At 50.4% G+C, this 16,695-nt stretch overlaps 1 protein-coding gene across 2 annotated transcripts in view; it reads left to right on the top strand.

Moving 5' to 3' along the window:
* Positions 1 to 4,054: 4,054 nt before the first annotated feature.
* GGA2 (golgi associated, gamma adaptin ear containing, ARF binding protein 2) overlaps positions 4,055 to 16,695 on the top strand; it is a 32,946-nt gene continuing 20,305 nt past the window's right edge. Inside the window, exons 1-5 of one of the 2 annotated variants that reach the window (XM_059155436.1) lie at positions 4,055 to 4,234; positions 12,545 to 12,629; positions 13,442 to 13,517; positions 14,364 to 14,462; positions 16,397 to 16,520. In XM_059155436.1, the coding sequence (XP_059011419.1) occupies positions 4,132 to 4,234; positions 12,545 to 12,629; positions 13,442 to 13,517; positions 14,364 to 14,462; positions 16,397 to 16,520 (487 nt within the window). In that variant the 5' untranslated portion in view covers positions 4,055 to 4,131. Of the gene's footprint in view, positions 4,235 to 11,281; positions 11,620 to 12,544; positions 12,630 to 13,441; positions 13,518 to 14,363; positions 14,463 to 16,396; positions 16,521 to 16,695 lie in introns of those variants that run through there. The other variant, XM_059155435.1, reaches the window with a different exon arrangement.

The following is a 16,695-nucleotide window of genomic DNA, read 5'->3' as shown; positions in this document are numbered from 1 at the left end:
TGAGGTAGTTTGACAGACAGCAGAGGGAGGTCTGTTCCTGGCTGAGGGAACAGGACATATAAAAGAAAGGACTTGAGGTACAGTCACTTCCCATCTGGTGTTTAAAGCTAGATAGGGAGAGCCAGAAGATTCCGGTTCCACCAATAATTATTTTCCATCTATAGAGGAAGTTCAATGGTACAGAAACCCAGCCCCCGTCCTGACCTCCCAGTCCACTTCCTTACTACCCACTTAGCCTTTTATCTCTCTGTTGCAGTCCCTAGGCCAACGGCATCAGCATCGCCTGGAGACTAATGAGACAGATTCTTGGGCTTCGCCCCAGACCTACTGAATTAGAAACCGTGTGGGCTGGGCCCTGCATGCTGTGTTTTAACAAGCCCTCCAGGTGATTCTAACAAAGGCCCATTGGAAAATTACTGATCCACAAGTCAGAATGTTGAACGAGTGCCGTTGCTTAAAATCAGTAACGTAAGCCAGGTGTAAGAAGTAATGGCAGTGACGGATGCTGATGGACAGCTCCTGCCCCTCCATAGGGCGCAGTCTCCAGTCATCGCCAGACGTTTGTTGCAATGAGGAAACCCTGCTCTAGTGTCACTAGGTGTTTAGGATTTTCAAGAGATGAACAAGGGTTAAAGATTTTATTTGACTCATTAGTGAAGATACTGAGGTGATGTTACAACCAGTTCAAAGGAGAATCCATAGGACACACATATTTATGGTTCAGGAATATTGAAATGGAGACAAACTGGTTTTTCCACATGAAGCAGGTTGTATCTTTCCAGGACAAGTCATTTGCATGCCTATAGACAAGAATAATTTTTTTTAAAGATTTATTTATTTGACAGAGATCAAAAGTAGGGAGAGAGAGACAGAGAAGCAGGCTCCCCACCAAGCAGAGAGCCCGTCCAAGCAGAGGACCCTGGGATCATGACGTGAGCCGAAGGCACTGAACCATCCAGGCGCCCCTAGACGAGAATAATTTTTAATTGCTTTCAGTTATCTACAGTTTACAGAGATTACCATAATTCCCAAAGAACCAAATACAGAGAACATGAATTCCCAAAGAACCAAATACAGAGAACATGGAAGGGTTTGCTACAGATGGTGCAGTTTCTTTGAAAAACAAAGTTTCCCCTATATGAATAATGTGATAGGTGGAAGCTGTCCCCTGAAAATTCGTTATGTTGAAGCTCTAAGCCCCTATGTTCTGGTATTTGGAGGTGGGACTTTGGGAGTTGATTAGTTTAGATGTGATCACAAGGGTGGAGCCCTCACGATGAGATTAGTATTTTTTTTAATTTTTTTAATCTTTTTTTAAATTTTTTTTTATTATTTATTTGACAGCGATCACAAGTAGGCAGAGAGGCAGTTAGAGAGAAATGAGGAAGCAGGCTCCCTGCTGAGCAGAGAGCCCGATGTGGAGCTCGATCCCAGGACCCTGAGATCACGACCTGAGCGGAAGGCAGAGGCTTAACCTACTGAGCCACCCAGGCACCCGAGATTAGTATTTTTATAAGAGGCAGAGACCCCAGTGCTCTCTGTATCCCCCCCTCTGCTCTCTCCCCCTTGGAAGCACGTGGCAAGATGGCAGCCCTCTGCAAACCAGGAAGTGGAGTCTTACCAGGGACCCCGTCTGCAGCACCTTCTCTGGCACTTCCCAGCCTCCAGACCTGTGAGAAAATGCTTGTTTAAGCCGCCGAGTCTGGGGTATTCTGTTAAGACAGGTAATAACTGTAAAAGGTTTAGTGTAGAAGCCAGCAAACAGCTTTCATGACAGTTTCCATGTAGAGAGATGCTACGGGCAGCAGTCAGACGGAGATGTGTGTAGCTGACTTATTTTGAAACTCCGATAACACCATGGTGATAAGATTGTACATTGACTCGGGTGGGGATGTCACTGGGCCACAAAGGTACAAGAGCCCCTGGCTCCGAGGGTCCCAAACAGCTCAGGTGTGCTTCATCACTACCAGTAAAATCCAAAGGCAGAGAGACAGTGGCAAAGAAGCAAAAAAAGGACATATTACAGTGAGGCCAGCACAGAGAAGGGAGCAGAGTAACCTCTCAAAGAATATCTCCAAAGTACTGAAAAGACTTCCAGGTTTGTCTAAGCAAAATGTGGGGCAATGGTGGGCAGGGAAGTTCCGGTCATCAACGACGATGATTAGGGTCGATCACAGGGTCTTGCTGGCCCAAGGCAGTCCCTGCTTCTGGCGGGGGTAGTGTTGGTTCCCATCGCAGGATGCTTTCCCTGTGTGGGGCCATTTGTCACAGTTAAGAGATAAGTTGGAGAGAACTTAACCCATTAGAAAGTACAGACTGAGATCAAGATGGAAGTGAAGTCCTTGTTGAGAGACAGGACCTAAAGCCATATAGCTACTACCTCTTACTACTACTAGGGTTCATTTGGCCATTCAACAACTCTTGAGTGGCACTCTTGTGCTAGGCACTATTCCAGGTCCTGGGGATATGGATGTGTACAGACCAGTTTTTGCTTTTCGTAGTGGAGTGAAACAGGCAATGGAGTATAGACCATTAGTTCTTCGAAGGAAAATTATCATTGTCTAGATAGCATGGCCTTTCATTGTCTCACCGACCTCCTATAAGAGGTTACTCATAGATGACTGATATAGTAATGCAAATTATTCTGCAAGTTAGATGGACAGCCCCCACTGCTGATGGAAAAGTTAGTTTTGTATTTGTTTATCCATGTGTTCCAACATTCCTTTATTCTGTACACATTAGCCTTTTCTTTTTAAAAATTTAAATAATCTCTTTACCCAATGTGGGGCTTGAACTTTCAACCCTGAGATCAAGAGTCTTACACTCTATTGACTGAGCCACCCAGGTGCCCCCAACACTTTCTCTCATTTAAATGAATTATAACATCACATCTCAGTTCCCCTCATTTTTATTTTTTTAAAGATTTTATTTATTTATTTAACACAGAGAGAGATCACAAGTAGGCAGAGAGGCAGGCAGAGGGGGGCGGGAAGCAGGATCCCTGCTGAGCCGAGAGCCTGATGTGGGGCTTGATCCCAAGACTCTGAGACCATGACCTCAGCCAAAGGCAGTGGTTTAACCCACTGAGCCACCCAGGTGCCCCAGTTCCCCTCATTTAATTAAAGAGTTAAGGGGCGCCTGAGTGGCTCAGTGGGTTAAAGCCTCTGCCTTCCGCTTGGGTCATAGTCTCAGGGTCCTGGGATCGAGCCCCAGGTCATGCTCTCTGCTCAGCGGGGAGCCTGCTTCCCCCCCCCCTCTCTGCCTGCCTTTCTGCCTACTTGTGATCTCTCTCTCTCTCTCTCTCTCTCTGTTAAATAAATAAATAAAATTTCTAAAACAAAAGAGTTAAGATAGTTAACACGTGTTCATTTCAATATGTATGAGAATCCTAACTTTTTTGAGGAAAAATTATGCTTTAACAAAATAAGGTGTAACGTGTAATGGAGAAAAGAAGGTATTATGATGGAAAGCAGGTGTGTCATTTCAGAGAAGGTGGTGTGGGGGAAGACCCTCCTGGATACTTCCCACTGAGTAAAAATACTAGGCCCCCAGGGGCACCTGGGTGGCTCAGTGGGTTAAAGCCTCTGCCTTCAGCTTAGGCCATGGTCTCTGGTTCCTGGGATCGAGCCCCACATGGGACTCTCTGCTTAGCGGGGAGCCTGCTTCCTCCTCTCTCTCTGCCTGCCTCTCTGCCTACTTGTGATCTGTCTGTAAAATAAATAAATAAAATATTAAAAAAAAAAAAAAAACCTAGCCCCCTCAAAAACTATTTCTAGTTTATCTGAAAATCAAGTTGAACTGGGTATCCTGCATCTCATCCAACAAGCCTACTCCAGAAGGACCAGAGCACGCAGGCCTCGCGACGCTGGTTGATAGGTTTTGACTCCGTTGCTGGTCTAGAAGTAGACTGTGCAAACTCAGCCTCTGCTGAGAGGAGGCATCTCTGCGAGGCGGCACCCCTGGCCCAGGGGCCCGCAAGGAGGCGGGGCTTTGGCTCCTGGGCGGGGCCGCAGTAGGCCCCGCCCCGTCACGTGCCAACCCTCGCCTGCCGCGTCAGCAGCCCCGGACCGCGCCGGACGGCGGCTGCTAGACGGCAGGGACGGTCGCAGCTTGAGCAGCGGGACACGGGCCATGGCGGCGGCGGCGACAGTGGCCGCGGGGGCCGGGGCCGCGGCGGGGGCGGAGTCGGCCGAGGGGCCCCCGGGGCCGGCGGCGGCGCTGGAGCTGTGGCTCAGTGAGTAGCGGGGCCACCCCTCGGCGGGGGCCCAGCACCACACGTGAGGCCTGGCTTCCCGCCTCCCGGGGTCTTTCTTCTGACGCGGCGGCGGCGGCGGGCAGGTGGCCGTGGGCCGGGGCCGGGGCCGGGCGTGGGTGCGGGGATCGCCGCGGGGTCCCCGGAGGAGCCTCAGGAGCCCGCCGGGCGGCGGAACCCGGGACTGGGTGCTCGGCCCCCTGCCACTGCCCACCTCCACTGTCGTCGCAGCGCACCAACAGGATTCACGTAATGGCTAGCGTTTGTGGAGCTTTTCTTTTGTGTCAAGCCCTGTGCGAGAAGCATTTCAGCCATTGTTAATCCTCACTACGACCCCAAGAGGCAGTTTCTATTATTAGCCCCGTTTTGGAGAAGAGGACGTTTCCACCGAAGGAGACTCGTGCAAGCCAGGCAGCCTCTTGCGGTCTCTCTGCAGCTGGCACAGATCTCTATCAGGCCCCTGTTGTTAATGTCAAAACAAGACCTTTATACCTTTTTTGTGTATGTTTACTCTGGCCTGGCATGTGTATGGTGAGCTTCATGACAGTCCTGGCCGGTAGGGGTAACCGATGAGAAATGGAAATTCAGGGAACGTACAGACTATGCGCCTTGTATAGGGCTTTGCTAGGTGCTGGGAATCCTGAGATGTCTAACACAGGGTCCTTGAACAGAAAGATTTTGTTTAGTGGGTCCAAGCCTGCAGGAAGGGCACCTTGCTGTAATTATGGGAAATTGGGGGTGCGGCTGTGTTTGCTTTACATGCGATAGGAGTTGATCGGTTTACCTGGGGATTGTCACAGCAGACATAGCATTTGAGTGGAGAGTGGAGGTGACAACTTCTCAGGCACTCAGGCCCCGGAAACCAGGTGCAAAAAGCTGGCCGGGAGGGCGTGGAGCAGTTCTGGGAACCAGTAGTGGGAACTGCTGGAGGGTAAGGCCTAGAGAACAAAGAGCCTGGAAAAGAGGCTCCAGGGCTAATTGGGGCTTGTATGCTGCAGGAAGGAATTTCTGTTTTATCCTGTGGTGGGGTGGAGGTGGAATTTTCAGCGGGAGCATCTGATCGGGTGCACTTATTAAAAACCTCACCTGCAGCCATGGGGAGCCAAACTGATTAAGGAGGCTAGGCCAAGGAGGGAGAGTAAGTTAAAAGCTGTTTTGGGTAGTGCTTAGGGGCTGAAGTAGGACAAAGGCATTGGGACTGACCTTAGAAATACTTAGCAGGCACCATCAGCAGCCTTTGATGCCTTCGAATGGAGACTAGAGGAAAGCCAGGATGGATCCCAGGTTTCGGGCTCCGGTAACTGGTTCGTTAGAAATGTCTCACCTGTGAGGAGGACTTAGTTTACGTTGGAAGAGATGGTTGAGTTGTGGAGTTTGAGGTACACGTGGCACAGCCAAAAAGAGACCCTCAGGGCAGGTGGTCAGCTGCAGAAAGGGGAGAAGCTGGTGGCTGGTGTGGGAGTCTGGTTCACTGGCAGAGAGCTTGTCCAGGCAGGCGGTGGTAGGATGAGCAGAGGTTTGCACACAGAGCATGGAGAACCTCAGCCCTTAGGAAGCACGTGGGAAAAGCAGCGTGACGTAGAAGGCGGAATGGACACGGGCAGGAGAAAGCTAGGAGGGTGGGGAGCGACCCACCTCAAAGGAGGGCTACAGTTGGTGGGCAGGAAGATGGAGTAGTGTGAGGCAGCAGAAAGGGAGACCTTGAATTTGGCAACTAAAAGGTTACTGATGAGGCATCTTGGCGGTAAGTGGTGGGGAGGGCCGTTGAGAGGTGGTAAATCAGGGGCCTAGACCGGGTTTGCCAAACAGAGTCCGGTGGATGGGCAGAGAGGACAGGGTCAGCTGACCCGCTGCCGGCGAGAGCAGGGAACCTGACTGCCCAGGGGGTAGGTTCTTCAGCCCCCACTGTTTTAGGCCGTTGTGGTCCCAAAGCTGCTAGATCTTCCGGTTTTTCAGGTAGAGCTGGAACCGTATTTTTATGTAAAATCTCTTGAGTTTTGAAGAGTTGGCAACAACTAATTTGAAATACAAAGTTTGTTTGATGTCGGGAGGGTGTAGCCCCTGGTCACCAGCCCTTTTGTCTTCCTTTCTTTTTTTTCTTTTTTTAAGTGCTGTTCGCAAAAGGAAGGAGGGAGGGAGGTAGCTAGAGGGAGTTTAGGTGTAAAGGAGATCTCTTAAGGAGAGGGGCACCTGTAAGCCTCTCTTTTCGCTGCTGTGCCTTTGGGAACTGGCCTTAAATTCCAAGTCCAGTGCTGGAGCTGTGGGCGAGGGTCTTGAAGATGCTGAGGGAGGTCAGAGCCCGAGCAGAAAGGGGTGAGCGGGCTTCCAGAGAGAAAGGGCACCTTTTGTTTTTCTGAATGGGGAAGGAGATAAAGATGATTACACATGCAAATAAGGTTCCGGGTGACTGCCACCCTTCCCTGCTAAGTGTCGGGGCCTGAAACGGAATAGGGGGCTTGAGGAAGGAGGTGGGGGGAGTTCGGGAACAGCAGGTGAGGGAAACAAAAGGGCACCCACCTGGGTGCTTGAGAGCAGGGGTTCAGCCTGGACACTGTTGACATATTGGGTCTGATAATTCTGTGTAGTGGGGGGTCTGTCTTGTGCTTTGTAAGGTCATTAGTAGAATCCCTGGCCTCCACACACTGGAATGCCCGCATTAAACCAAAAGCTTTGCCAGATATCGCCAAATGTCCCCTCGAGGAAAGTGGCAGGGTCACCTTCCCCCTCAGACTTGAGATCCTTGGAGTTTGGACTTTGGAGTGTTGATTGGACATCAGAAGTGTTTCCTGTAGTCTTCATGGTTTTGTGATTCTCCACCCCAGTAGGATCCGAGGAGGCGAACTATGGTTTAAACTGGATTTGCTGGGATGTGGGGCGCAGTGGAGCTGATTCGATGGAAGGCGGAGGAGGCGGAGGGTTGATGGTGTACAAAGGACAGGAGTGTCGCTGAAGGAATGTGCTGCGAGTCTGGGCGGGGTCGGGGAGGAAGTCCTTGTAGGGGGGGTCCGAGGACTGCCAAGCTCAGGTCACCAGGAGACCTTGCCTTAGCAAAGCAGGGCGGCTGTGTCTTGAAGATGTGGATAGTAGTAATCTGACCGTAGAGTTAATATATGTGCAACACTGAGAATGGTGCCCAGCATGGACTGTTAGATATTATTACCATTAGTGGTTTTTTTCAGTTGCGAGTGGCAAAAGTCATACCAGCTTAGCAGGAGGAAAAAAAACTTTGGGTCTAGAACTGGGGAGTAGTTCCTCAAAGGAACATCAGGAAGCTGAAGTGATGAATCACTGAATTCTCCTGAAACCAATATTATGCTATATGTTAACTAACCAGAATTTAATAAAAATTGGGGTGGGGGGCTGCCTGGGTGGCTCAGTGGGTTAAAACCTCGGCCTTCGGCTCAGGTCATGATCCCGGGGTCCTGGGATCGAGCCCCATGTCAGGCTCCCTTCTTGGTGGGAAGCCTGCGTCTCCCTCTCCTGTTTCCCTTGTGTTCCCTCTCTCTCTCTGTCAAATAAATAAATAAAATCTTTTAAAAAGGAAATCGCTTTTGTGCATTCTGCAACCGCCCATCTCCATTGATTTTTTGGTGATGGTTCCCCATGCCTTCCCAGAGAGCTGCCTCATTCTTGTTTCTGAGAGCAGATGCCCCACGGTATGAGGTGTACTATGATTGATGTAACCGGTTCCCTGTTAGTGGGATGTTGAAAGCAGCGCTGGGTCCCCATGGGTCTCTGGGACTGTAGCCACCACAGAGGTGCTGCCAGGGGCCCAGGGCCATCTTACGTGCCTTTGGTGGGGTGCTTGGCAAAGTCCTGTCTCCTTCCTCCCCTCGACCTGCTCCCAGGTGATATGTCCTGTCTTCCTTCCAGCCTCAGTTCTGTGGTTCTCTTGGGGATCGGGCACGGTCAGATTGCAGTCTGTCTCTACTCTCCCTGCTTCTGGAGGGCTAGCTCATTCTTTATCTCAGAGTCTAGCACAGGGCATTCCTATGGTGGGTCTCGCGCTCCCATCGTGGGCTTAACGGAAGGACTGCTGGACGGTAGGGGTCGGTGGGTACTTCCCAAAGGATTGAATTCTAAGTGCTCCTTGAGGTGACCGCTTCCCCACAGCCTCAGGGTTCCCCTGTCCAGTGTAGGCTGCTCCTGGCGCCACAGTCAGACTCTCGTGGTTCATTGGCAGCTGGTGTGAGATGATTTGGCTTCGGATTTAGTCACTCTTAGATGACCCATTCACTCACCGCTAGAGGTCTCAGCTGTTTTCTTAATAAGTCTCACCCTGTGGCGGGCTTAAAATGCATAGGAATACAGCTTTTATTTTATTTTAAAGATTTTATTTATTTGACAGACAGATCACAAGGAGGCAGAGAGACAGGCTTGGGGAGGGGGGAAGCTGGCTCCTTGCTGAGCAGAGCGCCCGACGAGAGGCTCGATCCCAGGACCCCGGGATCACAACCTGAGCTGAAGGCAGAGGCTTTAACCCACTGAGCCACCCAGGCACCCGGAACACAGCTTTTATTAAGCAGATACATGGCACTAGTGTTCTCTGTCCTGTCCAAGTGCCGGCTGAAGCAGCCACTTTAATGCCTGGAGCAGTCCTGAGAAGTCTTTCTGGTCGTGCCCTGCTGGCCACCTGCCACTTCTTGGGGCACATGGGTGTCCTGCACCCTGGACTGGGGCTATGGTCTGATGAGACCCAGTGGCTGGGCCTTGGAGGGTCGTTTTCTCTGGAGTCGCATGAAGACTCTGAACCAGCCGGACACGCTGGCATCATGTTATGAGAAACCCTGTTATTTCCGAACGAGGCTGGCCCTCTCCTGGAGTCAGAAATCGGTCCAGCCAACTGGCCAGGCTCTGCAGAGGGAAAGGCGAATCATTCATTCAGCAGAGATTTGTGTGCATGACATTCTGGAGGATGTGAATGTGAGTGGATGAGACAGGTCTTCCTGCTTTAGGGAGCAGGTAACCGTGGGGAGGAGGTTGAAGCTAGTTCCCAAAGAGGCCTTGCTTTGGCCAAGAAACCGCGAGAAAGGTTTGGGCCCTGGTTGCTGTTTTCCAGCAACAGCTGTGGTTGGGCAGGCTTCTCTGCCTCTCCAACGGTGAGAGGATAGTAGCACTCTCCCTTCTGAGCTGGACCCAGGAGAGGCTTGGGAAACACTCAGCCTGGTGGCTGATAACAACAGTAACTTCTTCACAAAACAGAAAAAAAAAAGAAAAAAGGCAGCTACTACTACTCTTGCTCTTTGGGGGCTGAGATAAACTTTGAAGGAATCTTCATGTTACAAATAAACTTACATTTTATAGATCTTCCTGTTTTGCCTTGGTTAAGGGTTTGGAACCTAACTTAACCTCATAGAAGTGTCCTTCTTCCTTTCTTCGGAAAAACTGGTGGCTGTCTTACTCTCTTCACTTAGTGGCGGGGCCGAGGGGGGGTGAGGAGGATGGCTGGATCCTGCTGCTCTCCGCTCTAGGTCCAGTCCTGTATTGAGTTTCTAAATGCCCAGAGGCATCAATCTTGACCTGGCAGTGAACTAAAACTTCAGGAAGCTAAAATCAAGCAGAATTATTTAAGATGAGTCAGGCATTCTTAATTAGGCTCTCTGAGAATCACTGCTTTAAATAATTTATTTCATGAGTAATTATTTTGTGCCTTTGAGGAAGGCATTGTACTAAGCACTGCAAGGAACACAGGGCTTTTGCCTTCCAGAGTTTTATTCCCTTTAGGTGCAATAAGTCACACATACGTGTGTTTTTAAAGTAAAAGGCAGAGACTTTGCCTTATAATGAACAATAAGATTAGCTGTCCTTTATTGATTACTTCAGAGAGAGAGGAGGAAGCAGGCTCCCCGCCGAGCAGAGAGCCAGATGCGGGGCTGGATCCCAGGGGACCCCGAGATCATGACCTGAGCCGAAGGCAGTGGCTTTAACCCAGTGAACCACCCAGGCACCCCTCTTACTGATTACTTCATTTTTTTTTTTTTTTAAAGATTTATTTATTTGACAGAGAGAAATCACAAGTAGACAGGCAGCCAGAGAGAGAGAGGGAGAGGGAAGCAGGCTCCCTGCTGAGCAGAGAGCCCGATGTGGGACTCGATCCCAGGACCCTGAGATCATGACCTGAGCCGAAGGCAGCGGCTTAATCCACTGAGCCACCCAGGCGCCCCTTACTGATTACTTTAATATTTGCTACCACACCAGGCACTTTAGACACTATCGTACAAACTCAGGAGTGTCCCGTGAGGAAGGTGCTCTTTTCCTTTATAGTAGAGGGAACTGAGGCTCTGAGAGCCCAAGGACATGAAGCTAGTCAGGACTGGAGCCAGAGGTCTCCATCGAAAGGGGGCAGGTAGGGGCTTTCTGCTCGGCGGGGAGCCTGCTTCCCCCTCTCTCTCTGCCTGCCTCTCTGCCTGCTTGTGATCTCTCTGTCAAATAAATAAATAAAATCTTTTAAAAAGGGGGGGGGCAGGTAAAATGTGGGCCTTCTGAGAAGGAAGAGAGGCTTCTGTTTTGCAGGGGTGAGAGACAGATTGAGGAAGTCTTTTTGAAGAAGTGGTATTTGAATTGGGGCTCACAGGATGGCTGGGGTTTGCGGTCCAGCGTAGGAAAGCGCTTTGAGGAGGAACAGGCGAGGGAATGCAGACCATGGCAGCCGGGTGCCTTTGTTCCCCCCTGCTGTCTTTTTTCACTTAGAATGGAGTTGGCATCTTTATTTTAAAGATTTTATTTATTCATTTGACAGAGAGAGAGATCACAAGCAGGCAGAGAGGCAGGCAGAGAGAGAGGGGGAAGCAGGCTCCCCGCCGAGCAGAGAGCCCGAGGGGGGCTCGATCCCAGGACCCTGAGATCATGACCTGGGCTGAAGGCAGAGGCTTTAACCCACTGAGCCACCCAGGCGCCGCACGGAGTTGGCTTTTTGAATTCTCACAGTTGAGCTAGGGAGACACATGACTTCCACATGACAGAAGTGTGGCTGCAGTCAGGAAAGGTTAAACTCTGCTTGACCTTGGACTCTTCTGTAATCCGGCACAGGAGGAGAATCACAGGGTCTGGAGCAGCCTGGAGGAGGTCTGGCCAGAAGGTGGAAATTCAGATGGGCCTTAAAATGGATGGGATTTTACGAGGAGACGAGAGGAGTGAATGTTCAGGCCTAAGGAATAATAGCAGAAACAGGACCCTAGAATCAGCCAGTTGCAAAGCTTGGAAGAGCTTCTCTCTCAGGAGCCCTCAGGGAGGTCTTTCACTGGAGGGATGGGTAGCCCCCCAGGAGGAGGGCAGCAAGGAGTGGGGGTGGTTAGGAAAGCATAGGACAGAGGCCTTCCAGCAGCTCCTTTGTGCAAGAGCAGAGCCTGTCATCCAGCACCAGGAAGGTGAGCGATGACCCCTCCCCTCAGCAGAGCTCTGTCTTACCTTAGGCCTTCTTATCATTCCCCTTCTGCAGGGATCTCTGGCTGTGCCGCCAGCCTCTCAGTGCGTAGTGTCCTCACATTTCATTGGGGGATCATAGTGTGATTGGATCCGGGGGTCCCTGGGAATGTCTAGGTTTCCAGAAGGGAACAGCATTTTGAGAAATGAACACAAGGAGGTCCTTTTTTTAGAGTGCACAAGTCGCTGACGCATGGCGAAGCTTCTGACATGAGACGGTCAGAGAGGATCTCAGTAAGCTGAGGGTTAGACATAGGGGTATTGTCTTTGAGGAGGGGATGAGATGACCAAGTGGAGCCACCTAGAGCCTTGTGGTGTATTCTGACCTTACCATCACATAGCTGAGAAAGTTAGAAGGAGCCTCCCGCGGGGCGCCTGCCTGGCTCAGTTGGTTAAGCGGCTGCTGTTGGCTCAGGTCGTGATCCCAGGGTCATGGCATGAAGCCGCATATTGGGCTCCCTCCTCAATGGGAGTCTGCTTCTCCTTTTCCCTCTGACTCTCTCTCTCAGAAAAAAAGGGGTTAGCCTCCTGGATGCTGGCCCTCACTCATCTTCATTGCAGGGCCAAAGTGGGAAGTCCCGACGGGGCATGAGGGAGGCGCCTGTAGGCCAACCGCTGCACGGAAGGGGAGTTTGTTGCAGGACTAAAGCTTGCTTGTTCAGCCAGCCAGTCTTCACTGAGGCCATATCTTGTGCCAGACACTGTGCCTGATGGTGGCTAATAGCATAGCCATGGTCCTATCCGTTTCAGCTGTCTGCTTGCTGGGTCTGATCCCCTGGAGGTGTGCTAGAACCGTTCTTGGCTACCACTTTATTTGTGGAGGGGCGGGTGTATTTTTTTTTTCATTCTTTATTTATATTTCCTTGACAGATAAAGCCACAGACCCAAGCGTGTCAGAACAGGATTGGTCCGCTATCCAGAATTTCTGTGACCAGGTGAACACCGATCCCAATGGGTAAGGTGACCTTCACACACATGCACTTGACTCAGGATACCTCAGACAGAGTACATGCTTCAGTCTCTTGGATCTGTTTGACCTAAGAGAAAGAAAGTGAGGCTTTCTTTCCTTTTTTTTTTTTTTTCTCCATGATCTGAGAACATTATTTTCCTGGAGATAGCAAATGGGAAAAAAAATGGAGTGTTCTAAGTAACTAATGCTGAGGAGACCCCTGAATGTTAGGGATAGAATGTAGCTAGGTTATGTGACAATGCAAAAGACATCAGTGTGTTCTCCGTTATTTAAGTGTCCTCTTTCTTAAGAAAATGTAGGAAAAAGGTGAGATTTTGTGGGTTTCTGGTTTTTGTTTTTATTTTGTTTTTAATATTACTTCTGTTTCCAAAGCATCTAGCTAGGAGCTAAGGAATCATGCCAGCCATCCGCATGTTTAATCTACATGTTGCTGCGTAGTCAGCCTCTCGAACTCAGTGAAAAGTTTGATCACACTTTCTACTCCAGTGTGTACTGAGTGTTTGTCATCTAACAGGGTCTGCCGCTCACGACCTTGTTACACACAGGTCTGGCCCTGAGCTTACAGCTTGAGGTTGTCGGCGTGGGTTGGCTGCGGGGAGGGGGATGGCCGGTAGTCTAGCTGCAGCAGGGGTGGGTGGGCCTCCTTCAGAGGCAGGTGTGTGGGCTGTGGGCCTGTCACTCCACCTCTGCTTTGGGACCCATGCTTCTGGAAGAGGCAACGTGACAGAGTGTACTGAGCCATACCAGTTGGTTTCTTCCTCTCCACCCACAACCCAGGTCTCTCTGTTTTTCCTTAGCCCAACCCACGCGCCTTGGCTCCTAGCCCACAAGATCCAGTCTCCGCAAGAGAAAGAAGCTCTTTATGCCTTAACGGTGAGTTTGGCTTGGCCCTGCGCTTAAGTTTCCCTCCTGTGCAGCTAGAGAGCGCTGGACCCCAGGCCTGTTGCACGTGCCAGAGAGTGTCCAATAGCGAGTTCTGCACTCGGGTGGCCCCATCCTAGGTCTGTTTCGAGAAAGCAGCATTGAGCCTCCTTTGGGGGAAGAGAAGGCTTTCTTTCCCTTCATCTTCCAGAGACCAGGGCTGGCGGGTTCAGGCGCCACACGTAGTGGGGCCTGACCACTCACACGAATTGGTGAGCTGCTGGGTGAGGATGGAAACCCCGGAGAGCGCGAGGCTGGTGTGAGGGCAGCTGTGGCACAGGACCACTTGGGCCCAGTGTTGCTAAAACTTAGCTTTCCAGGAGAAATCAGAAATCCAGATTTTTTTTTTTTAATCTGTTCTCAGAATTTATCAATGTCTGTGACTAATTGTAAATGTTAAACAAGAGTGTGGACCAAAGAAGATGTGTGCAGGCCCGTTTTGCCACTTGAGTGCCAGCCAGTAGCCTCTGGTGTAATAGTCCTTGTGCGCTACAGATCAGGTGTCTGCCTCTGAGCAGGGCGGGATTCTCTAGCCAGTGTCTCCTGCCCCCTGGTCTCCTTAAAAGGGGGGGCAGTCTCTGAGCTTTCTCCTGGGCACAGACCTGGTGTTTATAGCCAGATCATACAGGCAGGTAGCATTTTTTCTTCATCTTAAAATGTCACCCTTCCTCAAACTTCAGTGTCTTTGTCGTCTTGAGGAAACACCAGCCATGATTCCAGCAGACATTCATTGGCTGTGAGATGAGCCCTGAAGCCAGTGGTTTTCCCTTTCCTCATGGGGCTCCTGTGTCCGTGCAGGTGCTGGAGATGTGTGTGAACCACTGTGGGGAGAAGTTCCACAACGAGGTGGCCAAATTCCGCTTCCTGAATGAGCTGATCAAAGTGTTGTCCCCGAAGGTGAGCAGCCTGGGCTTGGCTGGACTGCACTTGCTCGCCGCGCTGTACCTACCCCAGCCTCCAGACCTTCTTGGTCCAGAGCTAGGCCTGCTCACAACAGAGCCTGTCGGCTGATCACTGGTTTGCGACAGAACAGAGGGGATGGCCATCTGCGTGGGACAGCTTTCCTCTTGTTGGTTTGTAACCTCGGGAGCTTCCCAAGTGTGATCTGGAATTGAACATGACACTTGTCCTGGGTGGTGGCAGGACTCCACCCCTGCCACATCTTCAGTGATACAGAGGCCTTAAGGGAGTTCGGTGACAGGTACTGTGTAGGTGTTCCCCACACCACATCACTATGTCACGGCCGTGTCCACATTCCAAGGACAGCAGAAGGGGTGAGAAACCTTAGTTTGCCCAAGTCCGCTCACAGGTCAGCCGGCAGTCACATCTTTCTCAATGGCCTTCCCCAGCACTCTCCAAGGTCTAGGATGCTGGTCATGTTCGTGAGCTGAGTCCTGCCTTTGGTTGTCAACATTGTCATGTTCTCGCTTTAAAGATGGCCTTGGGGTGGCTGATCTAGAAGGGTGAGGAACTTCAAGCTTGAGGACAGGTTTTCTGGTGGTGATGGCAAGAGATAGCAGGTGTGACTTTCAGTTTTATGTCCCTTCTGGCCTGCTCTCTGCATCTCTTCTCCTAGCCCCTGTGGCAGCAACACCGTCCTCGGATGGAGCCCTTCTTGGATACTTCGCAGTAATTCTCTGATATCAGCTGTAGGTCCTATAGTTCAGTTCATTTCAGTTCTGCCACTAACTACCCAGAGTTATCATAGACCCTACCCACAAAGGGCTCGGTCCTACCTAGACCTGCCTCCGTCACATACCAGCAAGGGGTTTCAGGTGTCCCCAGGTTACTTCCTGCCCTCTGACCAACTACAAATTCAGGGGTTCCCATGACTCCCTCCATAGTTTCATAATTCACTGGAAAGACTCACAAAAGATAGGAAAGCACAATACTCACTATTATCCTTTTGCTATAAAGGATGTAAGTGCAAGAGATCCGTGGACCAAAGTTTTGGGGAGAATGGGGAGCAGAGTCCCCATACCACCCTCCAGAACTCCGTGTGTTCTAATCAGGAGGCTCCCCAAAGCTCCTTGCTGGAGAGTTTTTGTCAGAAGTTATGTAGGCATTTTGATTAAATCATGAGCTAGGCTTGGGCGCCTCAGTGGCTCAGTTGGTTAAGCGACTGTCTTTGGTTCAGGTCATGATCCCGGAGTCCTGGGATCAAATTCCACATCAGGCTCCCAGCTCCATGGGGAGTCTGCTTCTCCCTCTGACCTCCCCTCTCATGCTCTCTCACTCTCTCTCTCTCTTTCTGAAATAAATAAATAAATAAAATCTTTTTTAAAAAAACCATTAGCTAGGCTTGAATTCCGTCTCCAGCCCCCGCCCCTCCTGGGAGTTGGGCTGAACGTTCCGACCCTGTTGTTGTTTGGTGGGTTTTTCTGAAGTGGCCAGTCTTTCCCTTGAAACTAAGTGCCCACCATGAATGGTGAACGTAAACTCACATGTGGTCCAAGGGAGCTCCTGGTGAATAATAAAAGCTATTCCTAAAACTTAGGATATTCCAGGGGTTTTTGAAACTGTGCTGGGAACTAGAGATAAAGACCAAATACATTTTACTGATCTTGCCTCATTCAAAAACTGAGTGTCCCCTGTGGCTCTAACCTAGCCCAGTATACGGTGGGCTTCACTTGAGCAGTTACAGAGGTTGACTCCTAGAAATCCAGAAGGCACCCTGGGGCTGGGCACCAGGCAGTTTGGTCTCTCTTGCTGCCCATCTCCACCAGCCTGGGGCAGCTTGCTTCCCTGGACCTCAGCGGCCATCTCTGCCGTGGTAGCGTGTGCTGGCTAAGTCCTTTTGAGCTCTATAATTCTTTCCTTTTTATTTTCAGTACCTGGGGTCCTGGACCACAGAAAAGGTTAAAGGAAGAGTCCTCGAAATACTCTTCAGTTGGACTGTCTGGTTTCCAGAGGATGTCAAGATCCGAGATGCTTACCAGATGCTGAAGAAACAGGGTCAGACTCTGTGGCTTACATTGCATTTTCTCGTCACAGTCGTTCTGTTTTTTTGTGTGCTTTGTGGTTTTCTCGGTGAAAGCTGGGCATCTTGCGTAGGACAGTAGAGTCTGAGACCAATGATTTTTTTAAAGATTGTTTTATTTTATTTTATTTTTTAATTTTATTTATTTAT

The sequence above is a fragment of the Mustela lutreola genome, chromosome 17 (genome assembly GCF_030435805.1).
Source record: "Mustela lutreola isolate mMusLut2 chromosome 17, mMusLut2.pri, whole genome shotgun sequence".
NCBI lineage: Eukaryota > Metazoa > Chordata > Mammalia > Carnivora > Mustelidae > Mustela > Mustela lutreola.
Note: the sequence above shows the minus strand (reverse complement) of the source record. Positions and strands in the feature narration are given on the sequence as shown.